The sequence below is a fragment of the Schistocerca gregaria genome, chromosome 3 (genome assembly GCF_023897955.1).
Source record: "Schistocerca gregaria isolate iqSchGreg1 chromosome 3, iqSchGreg1.2, whole genome shotgun sequence".
Classification (NCBI taxonomy): Eukaryota; Metazoa; Arthropoda; class Insecta; order Orthoptera; family Acrididae; genus Schistocerca; species Schistocerca gregaria.
Window position 1 is genome coordinate 647,001,042 of NC_064922.1, and position 21,011 is coordinate 647,022,052.

General features: G+C 42.3%; 1 protein-coding gene across 1 annotated transcript in view; it reads left to right on the plus strand.

Annotated features, from left to right (window-relative positions):
- LOC126355850 (probable G-protein coupled receptor No18) overlaps nt 1-21,011 on the plus strand; it is a 1,435,292-nt gene that overhangs the window by 1,289,310 nt on the left and 124,971 nt on the right. Inside the window, exon 6 of the mRNA XM_050006336.1 lies at nt 5,402-5,588. Coding sequence (XP_049862293.1) covers nt 5,402-5,588 — 187 coding nt within the window. The remainder of the gene's footprint in view (nt 1-5,401; nt 5,589-21,011) is intronic.

Below are 21,011 nucleotides of genomic sequence, written 5' to 3' on the forward strand. Positions count from 1 at the left end.
CAGTTACCCCAGTTACAACCGTGCCTGGTGTAGCAAACTACGGTCATTGTGTATTTAACAATATATTTCTTTTATATGATGGAGGATCGTCTGCAGAGTTTCGAGGCGGTGTATTTGCTATCATTTACTGTAGCTGTGTATTTTTGAGAGTATATTATGCCGTAATGTATTTCCGTTCCACGTGCACCTGGGGAGACAGCGCAGTGTTTTGAGTGCCAGTGTACTTGAAACAAAATGTTTAAAGCAACAGTTGCAAATGTATTGAGGCGTGAAACACTGTAGCTAATTTGTTTATCCACGCAAATGTTCCAGATTAGTGGAGAAAGACTGAGAGGTTTTTTTAGAGTCTGTGTTTAAGTGTGCTGGTATACACAGCAAAACTGAGGCAAAGTATTGTGCAGTGACCTTTTTGAATGTGGATTTAGGGACACATTCAACTGAATTTAGTAACTCCTGAAGTTGTACGTGTTCATGGTGGTGGTAGTATTCCTCGGAATAAAACGTGTAATTGTTTAAATATTCTCGCATCATCTTCAAAGCTCTCTCTCTTTCTCTCTCTCTCTCTCTCTCTCTCTCTCTCTCTCTCTCTGTGCAGTGGTGCGTTTACTTTCTGTGACGTCTTCAAGTTATGTGTATGACAATATTTCACAACACCAGATGTAACTCCCGAAGCACTTCGTGTTCAACGACAAAGAGTATCCGTGCGCCGGGGTGGGAAGGAGGAAGGCCGTGGCTATTCCCAACGTAACGTACGTGACCGCTCCTGCGGCTACAGCGTCGCTGTCCCGTAACTCAGTGTTTGCCGTCTGGCGGTAGGGAGCGGACGGACCGGAATGAACGTCTTGCCTCTTACAAGTTCAATTACAGCGGTAAAACGAGTTAAAGAACTTACAATGGAGATCTCGAATTTCGCTCTCTACTAAGAAAGCAACTACTTCTATTAATACTACTAAACCACAACTAATACCAATACTACTACAAATTCATACAATTTCTTATCTAAAACCAAACATTCAGGCGTCCACCGGAACACTCAACGAAATTAAACACACTGAAAGCAAGTTTCTACTGAAATATTTCACGTGAAACAGTAAGAAATGCCGGCTGAAAACTACCGTATTAAATTTAAATAATGACTAAAACGTACTAACAACTTCATAAAAGACTGTGAGCGAAAATGTCCGAAAGTTTATTAAACCGTTATTTCTTGAGAAACAGCACGAGACAACGTTGAAAATTACTAAGGTTAATAACCGAATTACGGTGCACAAACAGCTTTGTCAGTACTTACGGAACGACTACCGCTGTAACTGCACGCCGCGAGATGTAAACACACAGCTAATATTTGTATGAACGACAGAAAGCTACTAAATTTAATATTCGAATACAGTGTACAAACACCTTCGTCAGTGATTAGTTTTAGAAACGCTACAGCTGCAACTGCACGCCGCACGATGCAAACACGCTGCTGAGACTTCGATGAACGTGGCAAGCACGCTCACTAATAACACATACTCGAATCAAGAACCCAAAAAGAAGGTAGAGATGGACGAAAGTCCACTAATAAATTAATTTTACAGCAAATAGTAACACCAATAATTGTTAAAGTGTACATCTAAAGTCTAAAACTTCTTGAAAAGCTTCAAATAACGACAGCCGATCCGAGGTAAGCACCCCTCCTTCCCCCTTCTGCCCACACCTACCATGTTGCTTACCTACCTAGCCACATGTTTTCAAACGGAGGTTGCACAGAAACCATACTCTTCTTGATAAGGTTCAAAATGGCTCTGAGCACTATGGGACTTAACATCTGTGGTCATTAGTCCCCTAGAACTTAGAACTACTTACACCTAACTAACCTAAGGACATCACACACATCCATGCCCCAGGCAGGATTCGAACCTGCGACCGTAGCAGTCGCGCGGGTCCGGACTGAGCGCCTAGAACCGCTAGACCACCGCGGTCGGCTTTTTTGATAAGGATTTAAATTCTGAACGTTATGTACCCACTCTCCTTTACCAGTCCTCGAAGTCTGTACCGAGAATTTCCGAAGATCCTGTATATGGAGGTGAGGCAAATCTCTGATTGGCTCAGACTTGACGAGACAGTCAGGAAAGCTAGAGTAGTGAACGAGGCCCTTGGATTCAGATGTTCGTAGACCCGCATATCCGGACACCTATTGTGGACATTAACAAGGAATGTGTCTCCCTTCCCCTTTTATGACGAGATGAATTGTGCTAGCGACAGTTTTAGTGATTTGTCGCAATGTCTGTGATGAAATGGCAATCCATTATGTCTCAAGAGCGGAAATCTGAGAAGGTAGTATTTGTTGGACGCTCGGTCAAGGACCGATCTTTCATTGGGAACAGATGCTGCTTTATGGTTGGGAGCACTGTCATGCTAATATAAACAGTCATCGTCTGCGAACTGTGCAGCTTCTATACACAGATCACGATTCTGTAGAGTGTGTAAATCCTACCGCATTTCGTGTTTTTTTGAGCGCGGTAAATGGACAAGGCCGTAACCACGAAAAACACCACTATATCGTAACACAACCTTCTCCGTACATCACTGTTGGCACTACAGATGATGGCGGAAAACGTTCTCCAGGAATTCGTCAAACCCAAACCTTTCCAAAGCAATGTCACAGGATTTAGGGTGATTCATTACGAATCTCTTGTCGACAGTCATTCACTCTCCAATAGGGTCGCCCTATATGCCGTCTCAATGGTCACTAAATAATGACTACAAAAATGTCTGTTTGCTCAACCATGGTACCCCATACTTTCTAAGTCGCTACCACTGCTGGTATCACTTTGGTTCAAATGGTTCAAATGGCTCTGGCCACTGTGGGATATAACATATGAGGTCATCAGTAGCCTAGAACATCATACACATCCATGCCCAAGGCAAGATTCGAACCTCCGACCGTAGCAGTCGTGCTGTTCCAGACTGAAGCTCCTAGAACCACTCGGCTATCATTTTGGAACTCACGAGAGATTCTTTACGCTGATTTCATGGGGCCGTTTACAACCACCCTCCTCATCGCTCGACGGCCCCAGCCATCCAGTACACGAGATCTGTCTGGTCTTAAGTTAGTTTCGGTTGTTCCTTCGCGTTACCACTTCAGCACTCATATCGCCAAGACTCGGGCAGCTTTAGAAGGGCAGAAATGTCCCTACTGCATTTGTTACTCGGGTCACATCCAGTAACTAGTCTACGTTCAGAGTCACTAAGCTCTGCTGACCGACCCAGTCTGCTGTTAATGTTTGTCTGCTGACCGCAGAATACACCTCATCTTTTTTACATTGATGGCTCCGCGTTTCTTGACATGTAGTGTTAATTGCGCAGTACATTCGAGTGTCCTTATACTTTTCATAGGAGATTGTATATTTGTGGCACGACTGCTACAGTCGCAGGTTCGAATCCTGCCTCGAGCATGGATGTGTGTGATGTCCTTAGTTAGGTTTAAGTAGTTCTACGTTCTAGGGTACTGATGACCACAGATGTTAAGTCCCATAGTGCTCACAGCCATTTGAAACCTTTTTTTTTTTTTTTTGAGAGTTTCTGTTGGAGTTAGTTCGACACGTTGAGTTACTATTACGGAAATTTGAGATAAGTTCCTATGGGGCCAAACTGCTGCGGTCATTGGTCCCTAGACTTACACACTTCTTAGTCTAACTGAAACTAACTTACGCTTAGGACAACACGCACACTCATGCCATAACGGAGGACTCGAACCTCCGACGATGGGAGCCGCCCGAACTTTGGCAAGGCGTTAAATATCATGGTTTCTATCCGTAACCAAGATTGTGCAGAATCTGTACTGAATAAAAAATATGGTGACAGCCCGCTATAACTGCGCACATAATCGTTGCCATTGTGGTGTCGAACATCAGTATAAATCATTTCAGCCATCTTTTTGCTGTCAAAGGTAAGCGGTGCTGCTTCTGCTGCTTCTGGTGAAAGGGGTGATAGTTTTAACAATATTCGAAGCGAAAGTATATACAAGTCAGCATATAAAGCCACATCTCTTACAGTAATGTCGGCTGGATAACTCTTTTTTTCCATCAGTCTTCTGAATGGTTTGATGCGGCTTGCCATGAATTCCTCTACTGCGCCTCCCTCATCACCTCAGAGTTTCTTGGATGTATTCCAACTCTTTCTTCCCCTACAGTTTTTTTCTACAGTTCTCTCTAATACCGTGGATACCCTATGTCCTACCATCTTATGAGTACTACAGTCTAAAAACAGTAGAGGAAGATAGAGAATGGAATACATGCAGCAAATAATTGAGCATATGGGATGTAGTTGCTACACTGTCATGAAAAGATTAGCGCAGGAGAGGCCGCATAAAACAAGGTCGGAAGACGGATGATTAAAAAAAAAAAAATAGTGCCATCCCTCCTTCTTCTCAGTGTCGTCCATAAGTTCCTTCACCGATTCTTCAGAGATTTATCAGTCTGCCTGAGTTTCAACATGCACATCTGAAACCCTTCATTTGTCTTCTTTTCCTTTTTTTCTCACTCTCCATGATTTACTATCATACAACGTTGTGCTACGAACGTACATTCTCAGAAATTTCTTCCTAAAACCAAGGCCAGTTTTTGAGTCTGGTAGACTTCTCTTGCTCACGAATGCCCTCTTTCTCTGAGCTTAGTCTGCTTTTAGTGTCTTCCTTACTTCGATCGTGACGAGTAATTTTGCTCTCAAGTTAGCAGAATTCCTTAACTTCAACTACTTTGTCATTCACAATTTTGATGTTAAGTTTCTCGCTGTTCTCATTTCTGATACATCTCGTTACGTTTGTCTTTTCCCAGTTTACTCTCAGTCCATATTCTGTCCTCATTAGATTGTTCACTCCATCCAACAACGAGTGTGATTCTCTTTCACATTCACTGAGGACAGCAGTGTCTTCAGCGAAACTTTGATTAATATTACCTTGAATTGTAATCCCACTCTTGAACAGTTCTTCCATTTCCGTCATTTCTTCTACTGTATATCGATTGAACAGTAGGGGCGACAGACTACGTCCCTACCCTGCTCTCTTTTTAATCCGAGAACCTCCTTTGTCTTACAATCTTATTCTTCCCTCTTGGTTTTTGAATGCATAGTCAGATTTCAGTATTCTTCTTCCATCTATCAGCATGGCCTTCTTTACCACCTGAGCACTTAGTATTTATAAATATGCACCGTAATTGAATGTTTCGACTGTTTTGTTCACTCTGTAAAAGCGACGCATCCATTACCAGGTGTGGGAAGTACTGTAGACAGCAAAACATCAGATATTGACGGATATTGACTGGTATCCATTTACATGATACCCATCCAGTTACTAGGATAACAGCGTGGTTCAGCACTGGACATGCACTTATGCGTTAACTGTCTGCCGCTGTCGCAGGTACGACAAGACGCAGAGCAAGGAGACGGAGTGCCGCTACAGCCGCAACCAAGGCTACGTCATCTTCTCGGCCACCGGCTCGTTCTACCTGCCGCTGGCCGTCATGTTGTACGTGTACGCGCGCATCTCGTGCGTCATCGCACGCCGCCACAGCCAGCTGACGGGTGGCGTGGATGCGCAGCATCAGGTCAGTCGGACCCTTCTGCCCTCAGGCAGGCGTTAGATCTAGCTGTGTGTGTGTGTGTGTGTGTGTGTGTGTGTGTGTGTGAAATGACATTAAAACGATTCCCTGCTGAAGACGTAGCACCCCAAATAGACATCCCCAGTGAATATTTCTGTATTTCTATCTTGAGGAAGCTGATTTTTCCAGGGTTGCAGGTCCACGGATCTACACTGCCAGAAAAAAAATGAAGCACCCAGAAGAAGAGGAGGAAACTAAATGGGATATTTACTAAGATGGTATCTCTCCGAAAGAACAGATACCATCTCAGTATAAATCTGGGTTATTATGTCCGAAAGTACAGATACCATCTTAGTATACAAATATAGTTCAGGCTCACCGGCCACTTGACCGTCTCCTTCTTCTGTGCGAATGCACAAACAGTGACGGAACTCTTACGGGAATCGGCAACGCGCCGCGAGTAATGAGTATAATGGGCGGGGGCACTACGATTGTAGTGCGGGACAATACGTTGCCAATGTGGGTTTCGCGGGAGGCGTGCCAGAGATAAATCCCTGCAGTCGCGCTATCCTCTGTGTCCTCGGTGGCTCAGGTGCATATAGCGTCTGCCATGTAAGCAGGAGATCCCGGGTTCGACTCCCGGTCGGGGCGCACATTTTCATCTGTCCCCGTTGACGTATGTCAACGCCTGTTAGCAGCTAAGGGTGTTCATTTCATTGTAATTTAGATGAGATTTGGCGGATTGAGAGAGTATGTGATGTCCTTCCACTGGTTACAAAATCGAGTCACTATTAGGAAGAACTTAGCAGTTTTAGCTAGCGATCAAAAGAGAGCTCCGTGCACACGTTTTAAACTCAACAGCGAGACGTGATGCTTCGTCTCCCACCTCAATGTCTCCGGGTGACCATTGACTTCACCAGTGAGTCTACGCCGCTACCCACTTATCGCTCGAGTTTGCTCTCGGGTACACGTGGACTCGGCTGGCTCTGGAAGGGGAGCAAGCACACGAGTACGCAAGTGTGACAGTGGTTCCGTGGCATTCCTGCTACATACAACCTATTTTGAAAGAAATGTCCGACATTAAACTGTAAATTACTACTAATTTCTTTCATACAGGTATGATTTTGGCTTTATAACAATTATCAAGTGGAAGTTGAAATGTCACAAAATGTCCGACATGCCTAAGTGTCAGTAGCAACTATTGGGCATGACGATTGGTATTAATAATGACTGATCGGTTAGCACTGAATATGGTCGAGTTTATACGTACATTTACATAGATAAAACTTTTTGCAGACAGCCCTAAATTTGTTTTAATATTTAACACATGTTTAAGGAATGTCTAACAATTACGTTTTCATATAAACACTTTCGAGCCGTTACCAAGTCTGAACGACAGTGGCAGAAAACATGAGACGATGACGAAGAGCAGTCTTTAAATGGGTTTTAAGTATTAAAATACATTACAGAAATGAATGGTACGCTACAAAAATCTCTCTTAGGCAATAAATGCAACATGCCATGGCCAAGTGAATATCGAGATAGAACACTTTTTTATAGGAGGGATATAACAGCGACGTGGCTCTATCCCCGGTTTTCGTTTGCAGCAGCACACATATTTTCTCATGAGGGAGGTGTAATAAGCAACAATACAAATTTTTTGTCTTGTTCGGGACAAAACTTGTTTGTTATTTCTTGTATCACTCCTTCTCTAATGGAATATATTTTGCAGTTGTGTAGTTTGCATTAATTACTTTTCGTCTTACACTCACTACAGTCACAGAAAACATGGCTTCAAACAAAATCTATTTGATCCCGACAATCGGTCATTTTATATTTCAGTGCCACTTTACAACAGCAATATCGTGTACTTATCTGCCGTATTAACAGTAAGTCACAACTTGCCTTACACCCCTGCACGCTTCAGTAAGAGAGAACGAGTCGACGAGTAAGAAGCGACTGCGCCGCCACAGTTCTCAGACTCGTCATACTTGCGAAACTACAGCGCGAGGGAAGGAAGCTTGTTTGCACTGATGTACAGCGGCACCTTGATTTGTTGTAGCCCACAACAAACGACACATACTCCGTTTTTGGCGTATAGTGCAAGCCCAGTAATTGGTGTAACGTTGCACACTCTCTGGCCTAGATGCATGCACCAATCCAATTGGGCAGGGTGCAAGAAATCCGTTGTATCATCTCCTGAAGCAAGTCGACCCATACGTATTGTAACTGGCCCTTGACATCCTGCCACTGGGGCAGAATGGGCGTCTGACCTAGTTCACACCGTGGACAGATCAGACTATCTTGCTGGCCCGGGAGTACTTCAACTTCATGCATACTGTTCTACAAGTGCCATGTGTGAACGAGCATTAACCTGTTGAGAACAGGCACCATAAAGCTGTCACATGAGAGGTAACACATGAGAACGCAGGATGTCTGTGGCTTACCGCTGTCCTGTCTACCTAAATCACAACCAGCCGTGACCCGAAGTCACACCCGATGACGTCAGGAGCAACATCAATGTGCCTTTCCAAAAACACTGGAAGAATGGGATTCTTCCCCGGTCCCACGTTTTCGCTATCGATGATCATCCGTGGGTAGTGCTGAATCGCTGAGCGCAATGCGACTCCATTCATCAACAGTCCATGTTTCCCGCTCACGACACCAGTCCACACGCAGCCGTTAGTGTTTTAATGTTAACTGGATCCTACACATGGGACTGTTACGTCCCTGATCCGGTTACTGGTAATCTCTTACCACTGATGCGTCGTAACACAGAATGTTGCAAGGAGTCTTATTCTCGGATGGCAACCGCAGATGTGAAGGCGCTACAGTGTGCTTGGCTCCCAATACAGTGATCCATCCTTGTTGTCAGACGTGGTTGACCGGAAACCTGACGATGAGTACTCCTCCCCTCACGTTAAAATGTTGTCCAGCACCGAACCACTGTCACAGACGAATGCCCCGCATATCCGATATTTCACGATTCAAGCACCCAGCCAAATTAAGACCCACAGCTCTGTGAGGCGCTGACAATCGGTCTCACACGAGTACGTGGCGTCTCTGTTTCTTTCACAGTGACTGCTCAGCGCCTAATGCTATTCGCGCCCATTATATACCCTACAAAAGCTGGAAACGACACTAGACACGAGCAACACTAACGCACTGTGTCTGCCTAAAGCAGCAAATTACAACTTAATCATTTATGTACCTGCAGATATTGCGTCAGGCGCCACGTTTTATATCTGAAGCGGTCTTCACTTTATAAATAACAAACAAAAATTAGAGCAATGTTTGTTTATTACTGTTCAGTACAAAAACGATATCACAAGTGAGATGTACTGAAGAACATCCGTGCAGCTGTGTTTCCCCCTTTTCACTAAGTAAAATCAACGTACCTCTATATTGAAATGAAATGTCGTGTGACGAGGGCCTCCCGACGGGTAGACCGTTCGCCTGGCGCACGTCTTTCGATTTGACGCCACTTCGGCGACTTGCGCGTCGATGGGGATGAAATGATGATGATTAGGACAACACAACACCCAGTCCCTGAAAGGAGAAAATCTCCAACCCAGCCGGGAATCGAACCCGGGCCCTTCGGATTAACAATCTGTCGCGCTGACCAGTCAGCTACCGGGGGCGGACAGCTCTCTGTTGAAAAATAATGTACCAGCGTATGGCTGTCAAAGCGTACGCCTGCTACACCAGTGTGTATCGTGCCAAGATTCTTCGCAACTGCAACTAGTGCCCATATTCAGCTATGGTCATTTCTTTTATTTTGATGCTTCAAGCGGTCATTTTTGTGGTATCAAACATGTACTAAGCAAAAATTAAAATATTCCTTATGAGTCTTTACTGATGACCAGTTATATCAACAGTTGAGTGCAATGAAAAGAGATTTGGAGTCCCTAAGAAATTCAGGTTCAGTCAGCATGCAAATCGTGTTTATATCACATCTCTTAAACCTGGTTCAAAGGGGCTGGAAGGATTAAAACTATAGAAAAATAAAAACCTCTAGTAAAGTGTCGAACAAGAATCAAAGAGAATGCTATTGTGAGGTACACCAAATGATTCCGTTTGATTAGGGAAACGTAAATGGCATTTTGTCCAGGCGAAGTATTGCGAGAATTATCGATATATCTTTATATACATTTAATTAATAAATAGTAAGTAAAATATTGATGTTTAAGGAAAACTAATTATCAGAATCGAAGTATTTTGACATCGTGCTTCACTGGAACAGTCAGTTGCTTTAAAAGACTTTCCTAAAAAAAGTGTGAAATACCTGATGCAGGCTTTCAAGGATTAGTTCCTGGAAATCATCATGCTGAAAACTTCGTATGTCACTACTAAGAAGCGGAGGGTCCCAATTACTTCTTAGTTCAAAAAATGGCTCTGAGCATTATGGGACTTAACATCTGAGGTCATCAGTCCCCTAGAACTTAGAACTACTTAAACCTAACATAAGGACATCACACACATCCACGCCCGAGTCAGGATTCGAACCTGCGACCGTAGCGGCTGCGAGGTTCCAGGCTGAACCGCTCGGCGACACAGGCCGGCTTACTTCTTAGTAAAACTGGGGATCTGTACTACTAAATGGCTAACCCGGAGAAAAGTCACAGTTGCAGGTTGGCTATCTAACGGGTTCTAGAGGCAACCAAACGCTTAAGTATCTCGTAAATTGCCTAGATTATATTCATCTATTATGTGAGAATTAGAGTACTTAGTGACTTCCAATAAACCCTACACACACAATTTCAAACCTCTATGAAACTTTATCTCGTTGTCTTCTCCCCATATCTGCGCATAAAATGACGAAAGGAAAAATGTTTATTGCACTTTCTCTGATATGTACTAAAGCTACACCATCATGTATGACGTTTTAATTTATTACTTCTTTACTACTAAGTCTATTCGCAACTTATTTTGCAGACAGGGTCCACTGAGTGAGCCTGCAGAATTAAATTGAGAGACACACAGTTCGGAAGAAATGATATTTTATGCAGAAAATATAACACTAACCTGTATGTCACTCTTCCCAAACAACCGAACGTTTAGCTCTGTCACGTGAAAAGCCATATATAACACTAACATGCCGTAGAACGCGCTAATGTTACCCTCTGAGAGAATTACGAAGATATGAACGCGCGTGTATCTAGTGGACAAAGGTATCGGGCTGTAATTTTGGATGTGATGAAATTAACAGGGAAACCAAATGGACTTTAACCTTGGGAGTCAATGAAAGTAGTAAAATCATAAATGAAAAAAAAAACAGAATGGTCGCCAGCTCAATTAGGCACATTTATTTGTAAATATATGTTTAAGAAAATTGAATACTGGTTATTGAAGCCACTTTGAATAACAAACAGGATACAAACTGACACAGTGTAATCTGAACTGTGTGTAGCAGAAGTTATCAATAACGCACACAACAGTAAATTATAGGGAGCAGATTTGCACCAAGCTCATACTCATGACATATACACTCAAAAGCATTACTTAATCAGATACTCAAATAAAGTGCAGAACTAAATTTGGACATGAGGGGCTTTTGTCTTAACTAGCATGACAAAAATAAAGATGAATAATATCACAAATACAATCAAGCTCCTCTACAAATGTCAATTTTCCTTGACAACAGTAATAGTTCAATTTTGTCCTAATAAGTGAAGAATATGAGGCGGACCGATGAACTAGTGTAGTTTTACTAGTCGACCCTCCCTGATTATTACAGTAGAAAATACTAATTCTAAAAGCTAACCATTCACTTCACTTGGAGTAGCTCATAATTTACTTTGCAAAACTATAAAATACAACACTGGGCTTAATTAAGTTCAAGAAAGGAACCATTCATGATAGAAATCAAAATCACATTATTTTTAAATATCACCTGTGAAGCAGGTACTTTAGACAATAATATTTACACAATCTTGCACTGCAATCCTACAAATCTATATTTTGTAATAAACTAAGGATACTTTAGCAAAAGCCTATCCTATTTCACTGTTGTGGTTTTAACTTTAACTTTTACAACTCCTTTTATATTAGACAAAAAATCACTTTTAAACACTTGAATGCAAGAATTTTTCATGTAAATCAGGATATTCGGTTTTAGTAGAACTTAGGTGAGGACCCTGCATAGGTTCGTGATCAGGATAGAAAATATGGTCCCAGACACGGATTTATAGTGTCGTGATATTATTAAAGCAACACACAAATTAACTGATCCATGCCCATACACATTACTGCCTAATGTATGACGTTAGTGAAGCAGCGGTGAAGACTGGTAACAAGCAACATGCCGGCTAGCTGTACTCACGGCTCTTGATGTTCGAATACTCTATAAAATCTCTTCTTGGCGTGGGATTTCCAACATATTAGAGCCGAGCCGAGAATACCAAATAATAGCCAGATCCGCAAGCGAGGCAAATCCTTTATAAAGCAGCTTCTGATCCTCTCTTAGCACCGTCGAAGTGTACCGTGCTACTGCTAGCCACCTACTGCGCTCCGTTCACACAAAGGGGCCGCTCAGTTCGACCGCCAAAACCACCTTTTACATCGCGCCATTCCACTTCCGTTGAGGGGGGACTTCCCTACAGCTTATACATGTTGCAAATACAAGTGCCCTAAGCATGAACCAGATTTCAACCAACATTTTCTTTTTATCAACGTACACATATTATAATAATTTATAATTTTAACATGTCCTTTTGCTTTTTTCATATATACGTTACAAGGAGTTTAAATAAATTAGAATACACACTCCATAATTGCAAATACACAGTTACATAATATAAATCTACTTCTAATCGATATAAGTGTTACGAAGGGTTCGATTACTTTAAAGAATCGGTGGTGGCCGTTACTGATATTTTATAGTAGAGTAACCAAATACGGAAACTGTAAACACATGAAGAAAGCTGATAAAGTAAGCATAAGAAGACAGGTCGATACACAAAGAGACGGCAAATTTAAATCCATTTCATGTCGTGGCCGAAAGTGTTATGACTGTTTCACTTTTCTAACGATGGACCATGGGATGTTCAGATGTAGTGACACAGCTCGTGCCCTGCTTGAAGGTCGCACATTGCCTCCGGCCACGGCAACGCTAATTTCTTCAGCAATTTGTGGCGCAGTTGATCGTCAGCCCTTCCCAGAGGCAACTCCCAAATCACCAATTAATTTGAACTTCCCAATAACGTTCTTCAACCTCGGTGCGTAAAGAGGGCCTCTCCGTATTCCTTTATTGCGTCGATACTGGTAAAGAGCAGCGGCAGTACTGCTGTTGTTTTGATAACACAGCTTTAAGAGTAAAGCTGAACTGTGGATGAAAATGATGAAGATAATAAGACAAATATGATTATCACTGCATGAAAGGTGGGCAACATGATTGTACTAAGAAGCGTACCGATGTTACGTTCATTGTGCGACAGCTTTTTGAAAAATTGTTGCTGTCACGTTTCAGTCTCTTCTGTGGAAGACTGGCTTTTCACCATAATGTACGGAAAAATGCTTTTGGTGGTTTCTCGAATATTTCTTCGAACATTCATGGAATTTCAGTTCAAAGGACGAAACAGAGAAAATCACTTGCCGTTATTGTAAGATTCATTATTCCACACAGTACAACGACTTCATAAAAAAGTATGACCAGTAGCGTCGATTATTTCGAACACCACTTCGCACAAATTATCCTGACACGTAAGTGCATTGTAGTATGAGTAGCTACACAAACTGCCAAAGTATTGAATCTACTGAGAAGACCCTGATACATTCATTGAGAGAAAACAATAAAATTTCTCATCACATGTAATACAGTTAATACAGATCTAATTAAGTTTGCCTGCTGTTCATAGTTTCTGAGGTGGAAAATGCGAAATTATCCATCTGAAAGCACACAATCTCCATTAAACGCCAAATATACGCCACAATCTAATATTCATTGCTTGCAATTAGCACGCACGTTTCTATCATTTTGACTGGAGAGCCGTATGGATATATACGATGCCCTGTAACTCTGAAATCGATAAAAACAGTTGTGCACATAAAAAATAAAAATAAAGGCAGCTGAGTTTAAAAATTAAAAACGATTGCATTGTGAAAGAACTTACAGCTGAACGACCAAGAAACTCATTCAGCAAAATGGATCACAGAATAAACGACGCATCATTATGAAATAGGCATCTCTGACAGAAAAAAATGGTGAAAATGATCAACATTTTCTTACAAAAGAAAGCTCAAAATTAGAACTATCTTTGCTCACAGGATTATCTTTGGTCGCATTGTAACATTTACATTCGACAACAGCAAGTTACAATACTCTGAGACTGAATTTTCATTAACAACGCAAATTCATCTCACTGATATACTGTAAAAACATAACTCATGCTGAAAATCCCATAAATTTGTGGGTCTTCACAAAAATAATTTTAATAAAACAACTAGCAGTAATTAAAATGCCATTATATCAGGCAATGGTCGTCAAACAGCAGTCCGCGGGCCGCATAAGGTCCGAATTACGTATTTTTGCGGTTCATGGTTTTCAGTCGTATTTTATAATGATACGAATGTAGCAACGAATGTGAAAAACTTCTTAATTATGTAGTTTTACTGCACAGTAATAAACAAAGATGCTCACAATGAGTAATATTATTTTCACATTCACTTCTGGAAAAGAGTTATGTCAGTTACAGTGTAATCGACAAACCTCAGAGACTTTATTTCTCCTCCCTGAATTTTAATTCGTATTCAAAATTTTTCTGTGGTTTTCTTTACTGCTTGCTCAATGTACAGATTGAATAATATGGGACAGGCTACAACACTGTCTCACTCCTTTCTCAACCGCTGCTTCCGCTTCAAGTCCCTCGACTCTTACAAGTGCCGTCTGATCTCTGCACAAGTTGTAAATAGCCTCTCGTTCCATGTATTTTACCTCTCTTACATGTAGGCTTTCAATGAAACTATTCCAGTCAACATTTTCAAAAGCTTCCTCTAAGTCTACAAGTGCTATAAACGTAGGTTTGCCTTTTCTTAACTTGTCTTCTAAGGTAAGTCGAAGAGTCAATATTGCCTCGCGTGTTCCCCGATGTTGACTAATACCAGTTTTTCCATTTTTCCGTAAAAAATTTGTATCAGTATTTATCAGCCATGACTTATTAACCTGTTAGTCGGTAATATTTTCACCCGTGCGCACCTGCTTTCTGGAGGAATTAGAGTAGGCGTGCGAAAAGTTATCCAGTCAGCCCAGATGGAAACTGGGTACAGGGGCAGATAGCTATGTCGTTTTTAGTGTGTGTGTGTGTGTGTGTGTGTGTGTGTGTGTGTGTGTGTGTGTGTGTTGATATGGGGGGAAGTGAGAAGAGGAATAGTTTCTTGGTAATCTTCCACTGTTGACAGCTCATGAGCTTGCGCGTTTCGTACCGATCAACTGTTACGCCGTATATATCAACCGGAGGTAACATGTTTTAGTGAATGCACCTTGCAGAAACGGTAATCTTCAAAAGCGGTACATATTTGTAGCTAACAATATGAAATTAAATAAAGGTTACTGTAATACAACTCAATGAGAAGAAGAAAAACGACATTCAAAACACTCAGTAAACCAGAGTGAGATTTTCACTCTGCATCAGAGTATGCGCTGATATGAAACTACCTGACAGATTAAAATTGTTTACCGGACGAAGACTCAAACTCGGGACCTTTGCATTTCGCGGGACAGTACTCTACCATCTGACCTACCCAAGCAGGACTCACGCACCCTCCTCACAGCTTCAGTTCCGTAGAGTGAAAATCTCATTCTGGAAACATCCCCGAGGCTGTGGCTAAGTCATGTCTCAGCTATATCCTTTCTTCCAGGAGTGATAGTTCCGCAAGATTCGCAAGAGAGCTTCTGTGAAGTTTGAAAGGTAGGAGACGAGGTACTGGCGGAATTAAATCTGTGAGTACTGCGCCTGACTCGTGCTTGGGTAGCTGAGATGGTAGAGTACTTTCCCGTGAAAGGCAAAGTTCCCGAGTTCGAGTCTCGGTCCGGCACACAATTTTAATCTGCCAGGAAGTTTCACTTAGTAAACATTTGCATTTCCATAAATAATAAGTACAATTACTGTTACTAATCAATTAATCATCTGCTCTCACAGACAACAACATAATGCTTCTTCAGGCAGCTAAAGTGTACCACTTTGGAATCGCCGAGGGTGACAGCAGTCTAAAGCAGAGAACAGTCAACACGACGTGTTCGGAATGGTACCGACTTTGAGCGATCAGTAGTTTGAGGCTGGCGAGGAACTTATCGCGCCCTTTATCTATAAAGTGTGTTTGAGGCTCACTACAAACTACTTTATGTGGCTTACCAGTTGATCGGTAAATATGTGTCTCCATGTGCCAACACACGGTGACAGTGTTGACTCTTCATCAAAAAGGTTTGATGACCTCTGATTTAGCCAGAAGGTCTGAATGCAAACTAAAAATAACAAGTAGCTGAAGACACACTTATTTAAAATATACGTACATATACTTAGATTTTCGTGCAGCTCCAGATCGGGAGCTACTATACACTAGTAAAATACTGATTTTAAAGATTTGATTTCATCTCTAGAAGCAGCTGTGTTTCTGGCTTCTGTGCTTACATCTGATTCGATATACGATGTTTCTCAATGTCCATTTTACTAAATCTTGCTGCAGAAAGATGGCACTGATCACATTTTGCCGTATCATTTGTCGTCTCTTGTCATACATAGAAACAATAGTACGTATCAGTGCTTAATCTTTCCAATCCCCCTTACAGCTAAACACACTATAAAATGTAAACTACTGTTCACATTTACTTAGCAAAACCAAAGGAAACAAAACGGTGCAAGAGTTTAGCCCCCCTTACTGGTATGAAATATAGTTTTTTACAGTTTTCCGAAATTTTAATGTATTTCATGAGACTGCTTGGCCGCCATGCTGATCTCAATGAAGCAAGTGACAATCTCCCTGGTGCAATACTTGTTGCAGTTTTCTAACTCGCAACAAAGTCCTTACACTTGTACAGACTGAACCACTGTGGCGTAATGTGAGGATAAAGATAACTTGATAAAGAATGAGATTATATGCTGCAAGTATCTCGTAGGTGAGAGGTAAATGTGAGGTGTGGTTGGATGGCTTAATTTGTAGTAGGCGCTTGTGTACAGTACTAATGGTTGTTGCATTTTAAAGAAATATCGCCGGAACGAAACACCACACAAGAAATAACGTACATCGAATTTACGCTCTCTTTTTTGCTCATTCTCTTTATTTGTCTCTCCGTTTTGTGGTGGGACTCATCTTAAACAAAAATTAGCTCTCAATCAGGGGTAACCATAATACATCCTAAATTATCAGCACGAAGAAATAAATATGATCGTGTAGGAAGAGCATATCGCTGATTTCTGACGTCACTCTGTTGTAGAATTATGGACATGTTCCATACTCACGCGTTATAATGTTCCTGGAGAACTAAAATCTTTAAAAACCAACATGGATTCTGCAAAGACCTATCTTGCGAAAATCATCTCGTTGTATTCATCCGTGAAATCCAGAGTATCGTGCGAGAAAGGAATCTAGATTGCTGCCGTGTTCCTTGACTTCAGGAAGACGTTCAGAACGGCTCCACACTGTCGTTACGTGAACAAAATACCAGCTTACCGACTATCGGACCACATTTGTGATTAGATATATGACTTTCTAAGAGATACTGCGCAGTGCGCTATTCTTAAATGAACAAAATCAAAAGGTAATTTCTGGAGTACCACAGAGATCCGTAACACGACCACTACGGTCGTGATTTGATGTATAATATCGGAAGCTCTGTGGGACGTTTTGGAGACAACGCCGTTGTGTATAGGAAGGCTGCTACGCCAGAAGTCTGTAGTGAAATGCAGGAAGAACTTGAGAGTATGAGTGACTGGTGCAGGGACTGCCAATTGATCCTGAATGTAAATACCCTACCCAGTCACATTAATTTGACCACATATCGAAAGCCAGGATAACTACCTTTTGCAGTGTCGACCAAATGGTTCAAATGGCTCTGAGCACTATGGCACTTAATATCTGAGGTCCTCAGTCCCCTAGAACTTAGAACTACTTAAGCATAACTAAGGACATCACCGACGTCATGCCCGAGGCAGGATTCGAAACTACGACCGTAGCAATCACGCGGTTCCGGACTGAAGCGCCTACAACCTCTCGGCCACAGCTGCCGGCTCAGTGTCGACCGCTGCGAAACGCGCAGGAAGAGGGTCATTGAAGTTCTGGAAGGTAGCCACAAGGTTTCGGAGTCATGCTTACACCAATGCCGCGGCCAGCTGTGCTGGGTTTCTCGGTTGAGATCCATAGCGCGAACTGCCTGATCGAGATAGTCCCACAGACTCTAAACTGGGTTTTAACTCGATAAATTTGGTGGCCAAGGGAGGAAGGTAAACTCATCCTTGTGCTCTTCGAACCGCGCACGTGCATCAGGAGCGGTGTGACACGTAGCATTGTTCTCCTAGTAGATACCAAGGACAGATGCGTATTTGTGCTGATCCACTGTGCCTTCCAGAATGACGATGTTACCATGGGAATGTCACCAAAAATGTCCCCAGAATACGAAGCTCCCTTCTCCGGCCTGTGCCTTTTCAACTATTGTTGCAAGGTATTTGCTTCCAGTAGTTTTATGCTGTGCGTACCAAAAGCCATCTGTCCAATAGTGCATAAAACGTGATTCTTATGAAAAGGCCACCTGTCGCCGTTCAGTGGCCGTCCAATCGTCGTACTGGAGTGCAAATTCCAGTCTTCAACATCCAGAATAAGTCAGCTTTGGTACATGAACCAAGCGCCTGTGGAGGCCCATACGCAGCAATGTTCGCTGAACGATCGTTCAGGAGACACTGTTGGTAGCCCCTTGGTTCACCTGCGACTTCAGTTGTTTAAGAGTTACACGTCTATTCGCCCGAACCCATCTCCGCAGCCGTCCTTCACCTCTTTTATGTATGGTCCGTGGTGGACTACAGTTGTCTCGGATTCAGTTTTCGATAGTGCCATTTTGGCGTACAGGGTATACTTTAATCATGGCGTCAAGTGAACAGTTACATACTTAGGCGTTTCGGAAATGCTTCCATCCTTTGCCCGATGTCGAATGATCATTCCCTTCCCAAGGACAGGTAAGTTTTCGTTTCCCCATTACGGCGGCGACTTACAGAGGCATAACTTATATACTCCCCATTGCTAGTGTTGCCACCTGTCGTCTCTGAGTGGTCATCGCACTATGACGTCGAACTTAATGTGACTGGACGCTGTAAGTAACATTGCCCCTAAATAGACAAAATATCGATTACTATTCGGTTACGCTACTGGCGAAAACTTGCTGATAGTAATGACTTCCGTAAAATATCTGGAAGTGACTGTATGAAGTGACCTAAAGTCAAATTATCACATGAGGTTAATTTTAGAAAAAGCAGATGCGAGGCTGAGATTCATAGCAATAGTCTTAGGGAAACAATTCACATTCAAACAATTGTTCGCACGAGTCTTGAGTATTGTTCATCGTCTAGGACATTTATCATGTAGTATCAATGGAAGAGACAGCGAATATCCAATGAGGAACAGTACGTTTCGTCAAAGGGTCGTTTACTCGGTTCGAGAGCCTTACGAAGATGCTCAAGAAACTTTAACACGTAATGCTACGAACTCTTCCAAGAACGTCATGTGCCGTGACGAGCGCGATGACGGTCACCCATGACCGGAAACAAAGGATGGGTCGAGAAGTAATTAGCGAATGTCACATCAGGTGACAGATTCGTGACCTTTTAAGAAGGAACAAAACGCTGCTGTGTGCATAATTTGCATATCAGTTTTATTTCGAAGTGTCTAAAAATTCAACAATGAACGATTATCTACACTCTGAAGAAACGAAATCTATAAACAAATTTCAGCTGCCGTCATTTTAACGCAGGAAACCTCTGGGACAAAAAGGGAGCGGCCAGTTCTATGGCCCAGCAGGCGACAGCTAACCACTTGACCACCGAACAAGCTGGACCCTGAAGTACTTTTTGCAGCCATAGGCACGCTAGTGCAAGGTGCCGACCAACTAACAAAACCCCTGAGCATCGCCGCTCCGGGGTATTCTGCAACGTCTTCTCGGAAGGTCCACCAGCTGCCTTCTCGCACGCGACCGCGTCTTGTCTGTAGGTAAGCTCCGCCGTGCTACGCAAACGTTTAACGCTTGGTTGCTTCGGGCACAGTCTAGTAATGATGCTAGGATCCTATCGCCGTTTCAGTCGTTTGGTGATCGTGAGTATTTCGCAATACTACGGGAGAGCAGCAGCGCCAGCCATGTGATAAGGTTCACCGAAGTCTACCAACCCCCACCCCCCTTTTGTTGTCTAAACCCAGGTCCCGTGATTTGTTATCCTCTTTCCGAACTGTTCTCAAGTTAAACTCGTATTGTTGTACGTCAATGGGCTTTTTATTTTGTTCTGTGAATGATTTGTTTATATCTAAACGTTTTTGGAAGGTGACTATTAACAGGCGTCAAGTAAAGTATAAAATGCACGTTTGACCATCAGCTGATTTTTTTTATTTAAAATCCAAATATTGACCGGTTTCACTCACAGACCGTCTTCACGGATTAGGGTTAAAACAGTTAAAGCCACAGCATCACATCCGTCATTACTTAAATAATGGCCACGTCTCATATGTAGAGCATGTCACGAATTCCAGTATGTCACACAGGACTTTCAAAGGGAAACATATTAATAACATGTGTAAACAAGGCAGAGGTATCTTCCACCACCGACCGTAAGGTGGCTTGCGGATTGCAGATGTAGATGTATAAGACTGTATGACGATCACGATAAGTGTCTGACTCGACTGCTACAGCAGATAAAATATTTTAATGAAATAGTAGAAGTCACATGTGGTCCGAACTAAAACTTAACTGAGGCATGTAGAATATTTGAAAATAGAAAAAAGAAAGATTAGGATAAAAACGAGGTCACTAGAGACTCGGATTTATGAAAGATCAGCGAGGAAATCTACCATTATTCCATATGAACCGTCCTGGCATTTGCTTTAAACTGCTTACAGAAATCACAGAGAACGTAAATATGGACGACCACATGACGCTTGCACGGCTGGTCTCCCTAATACGAGGCAGCGTCTTATCATCATGTCCCCTCGCCCGATTATGATATCGGTACCCGCGGCAGTACTTAGACGGCAGCACAACTTAATAAGTAACAGTTTCTGGAGAGCAAATATTTCAGTGAATTCTGAACCTTACAGTACTTTTTTTCTAGTGCTGACATTATTTAAACAGTTGTAAAACATTGCCGATTACCTGGATTCACGTGTAGACTTTTGACGTTGTTGCTTCCTTCTTTTTAATGGCAAGGAGGAGAATCTTGTTCGAGAGCGATACAGAAAGTAAAT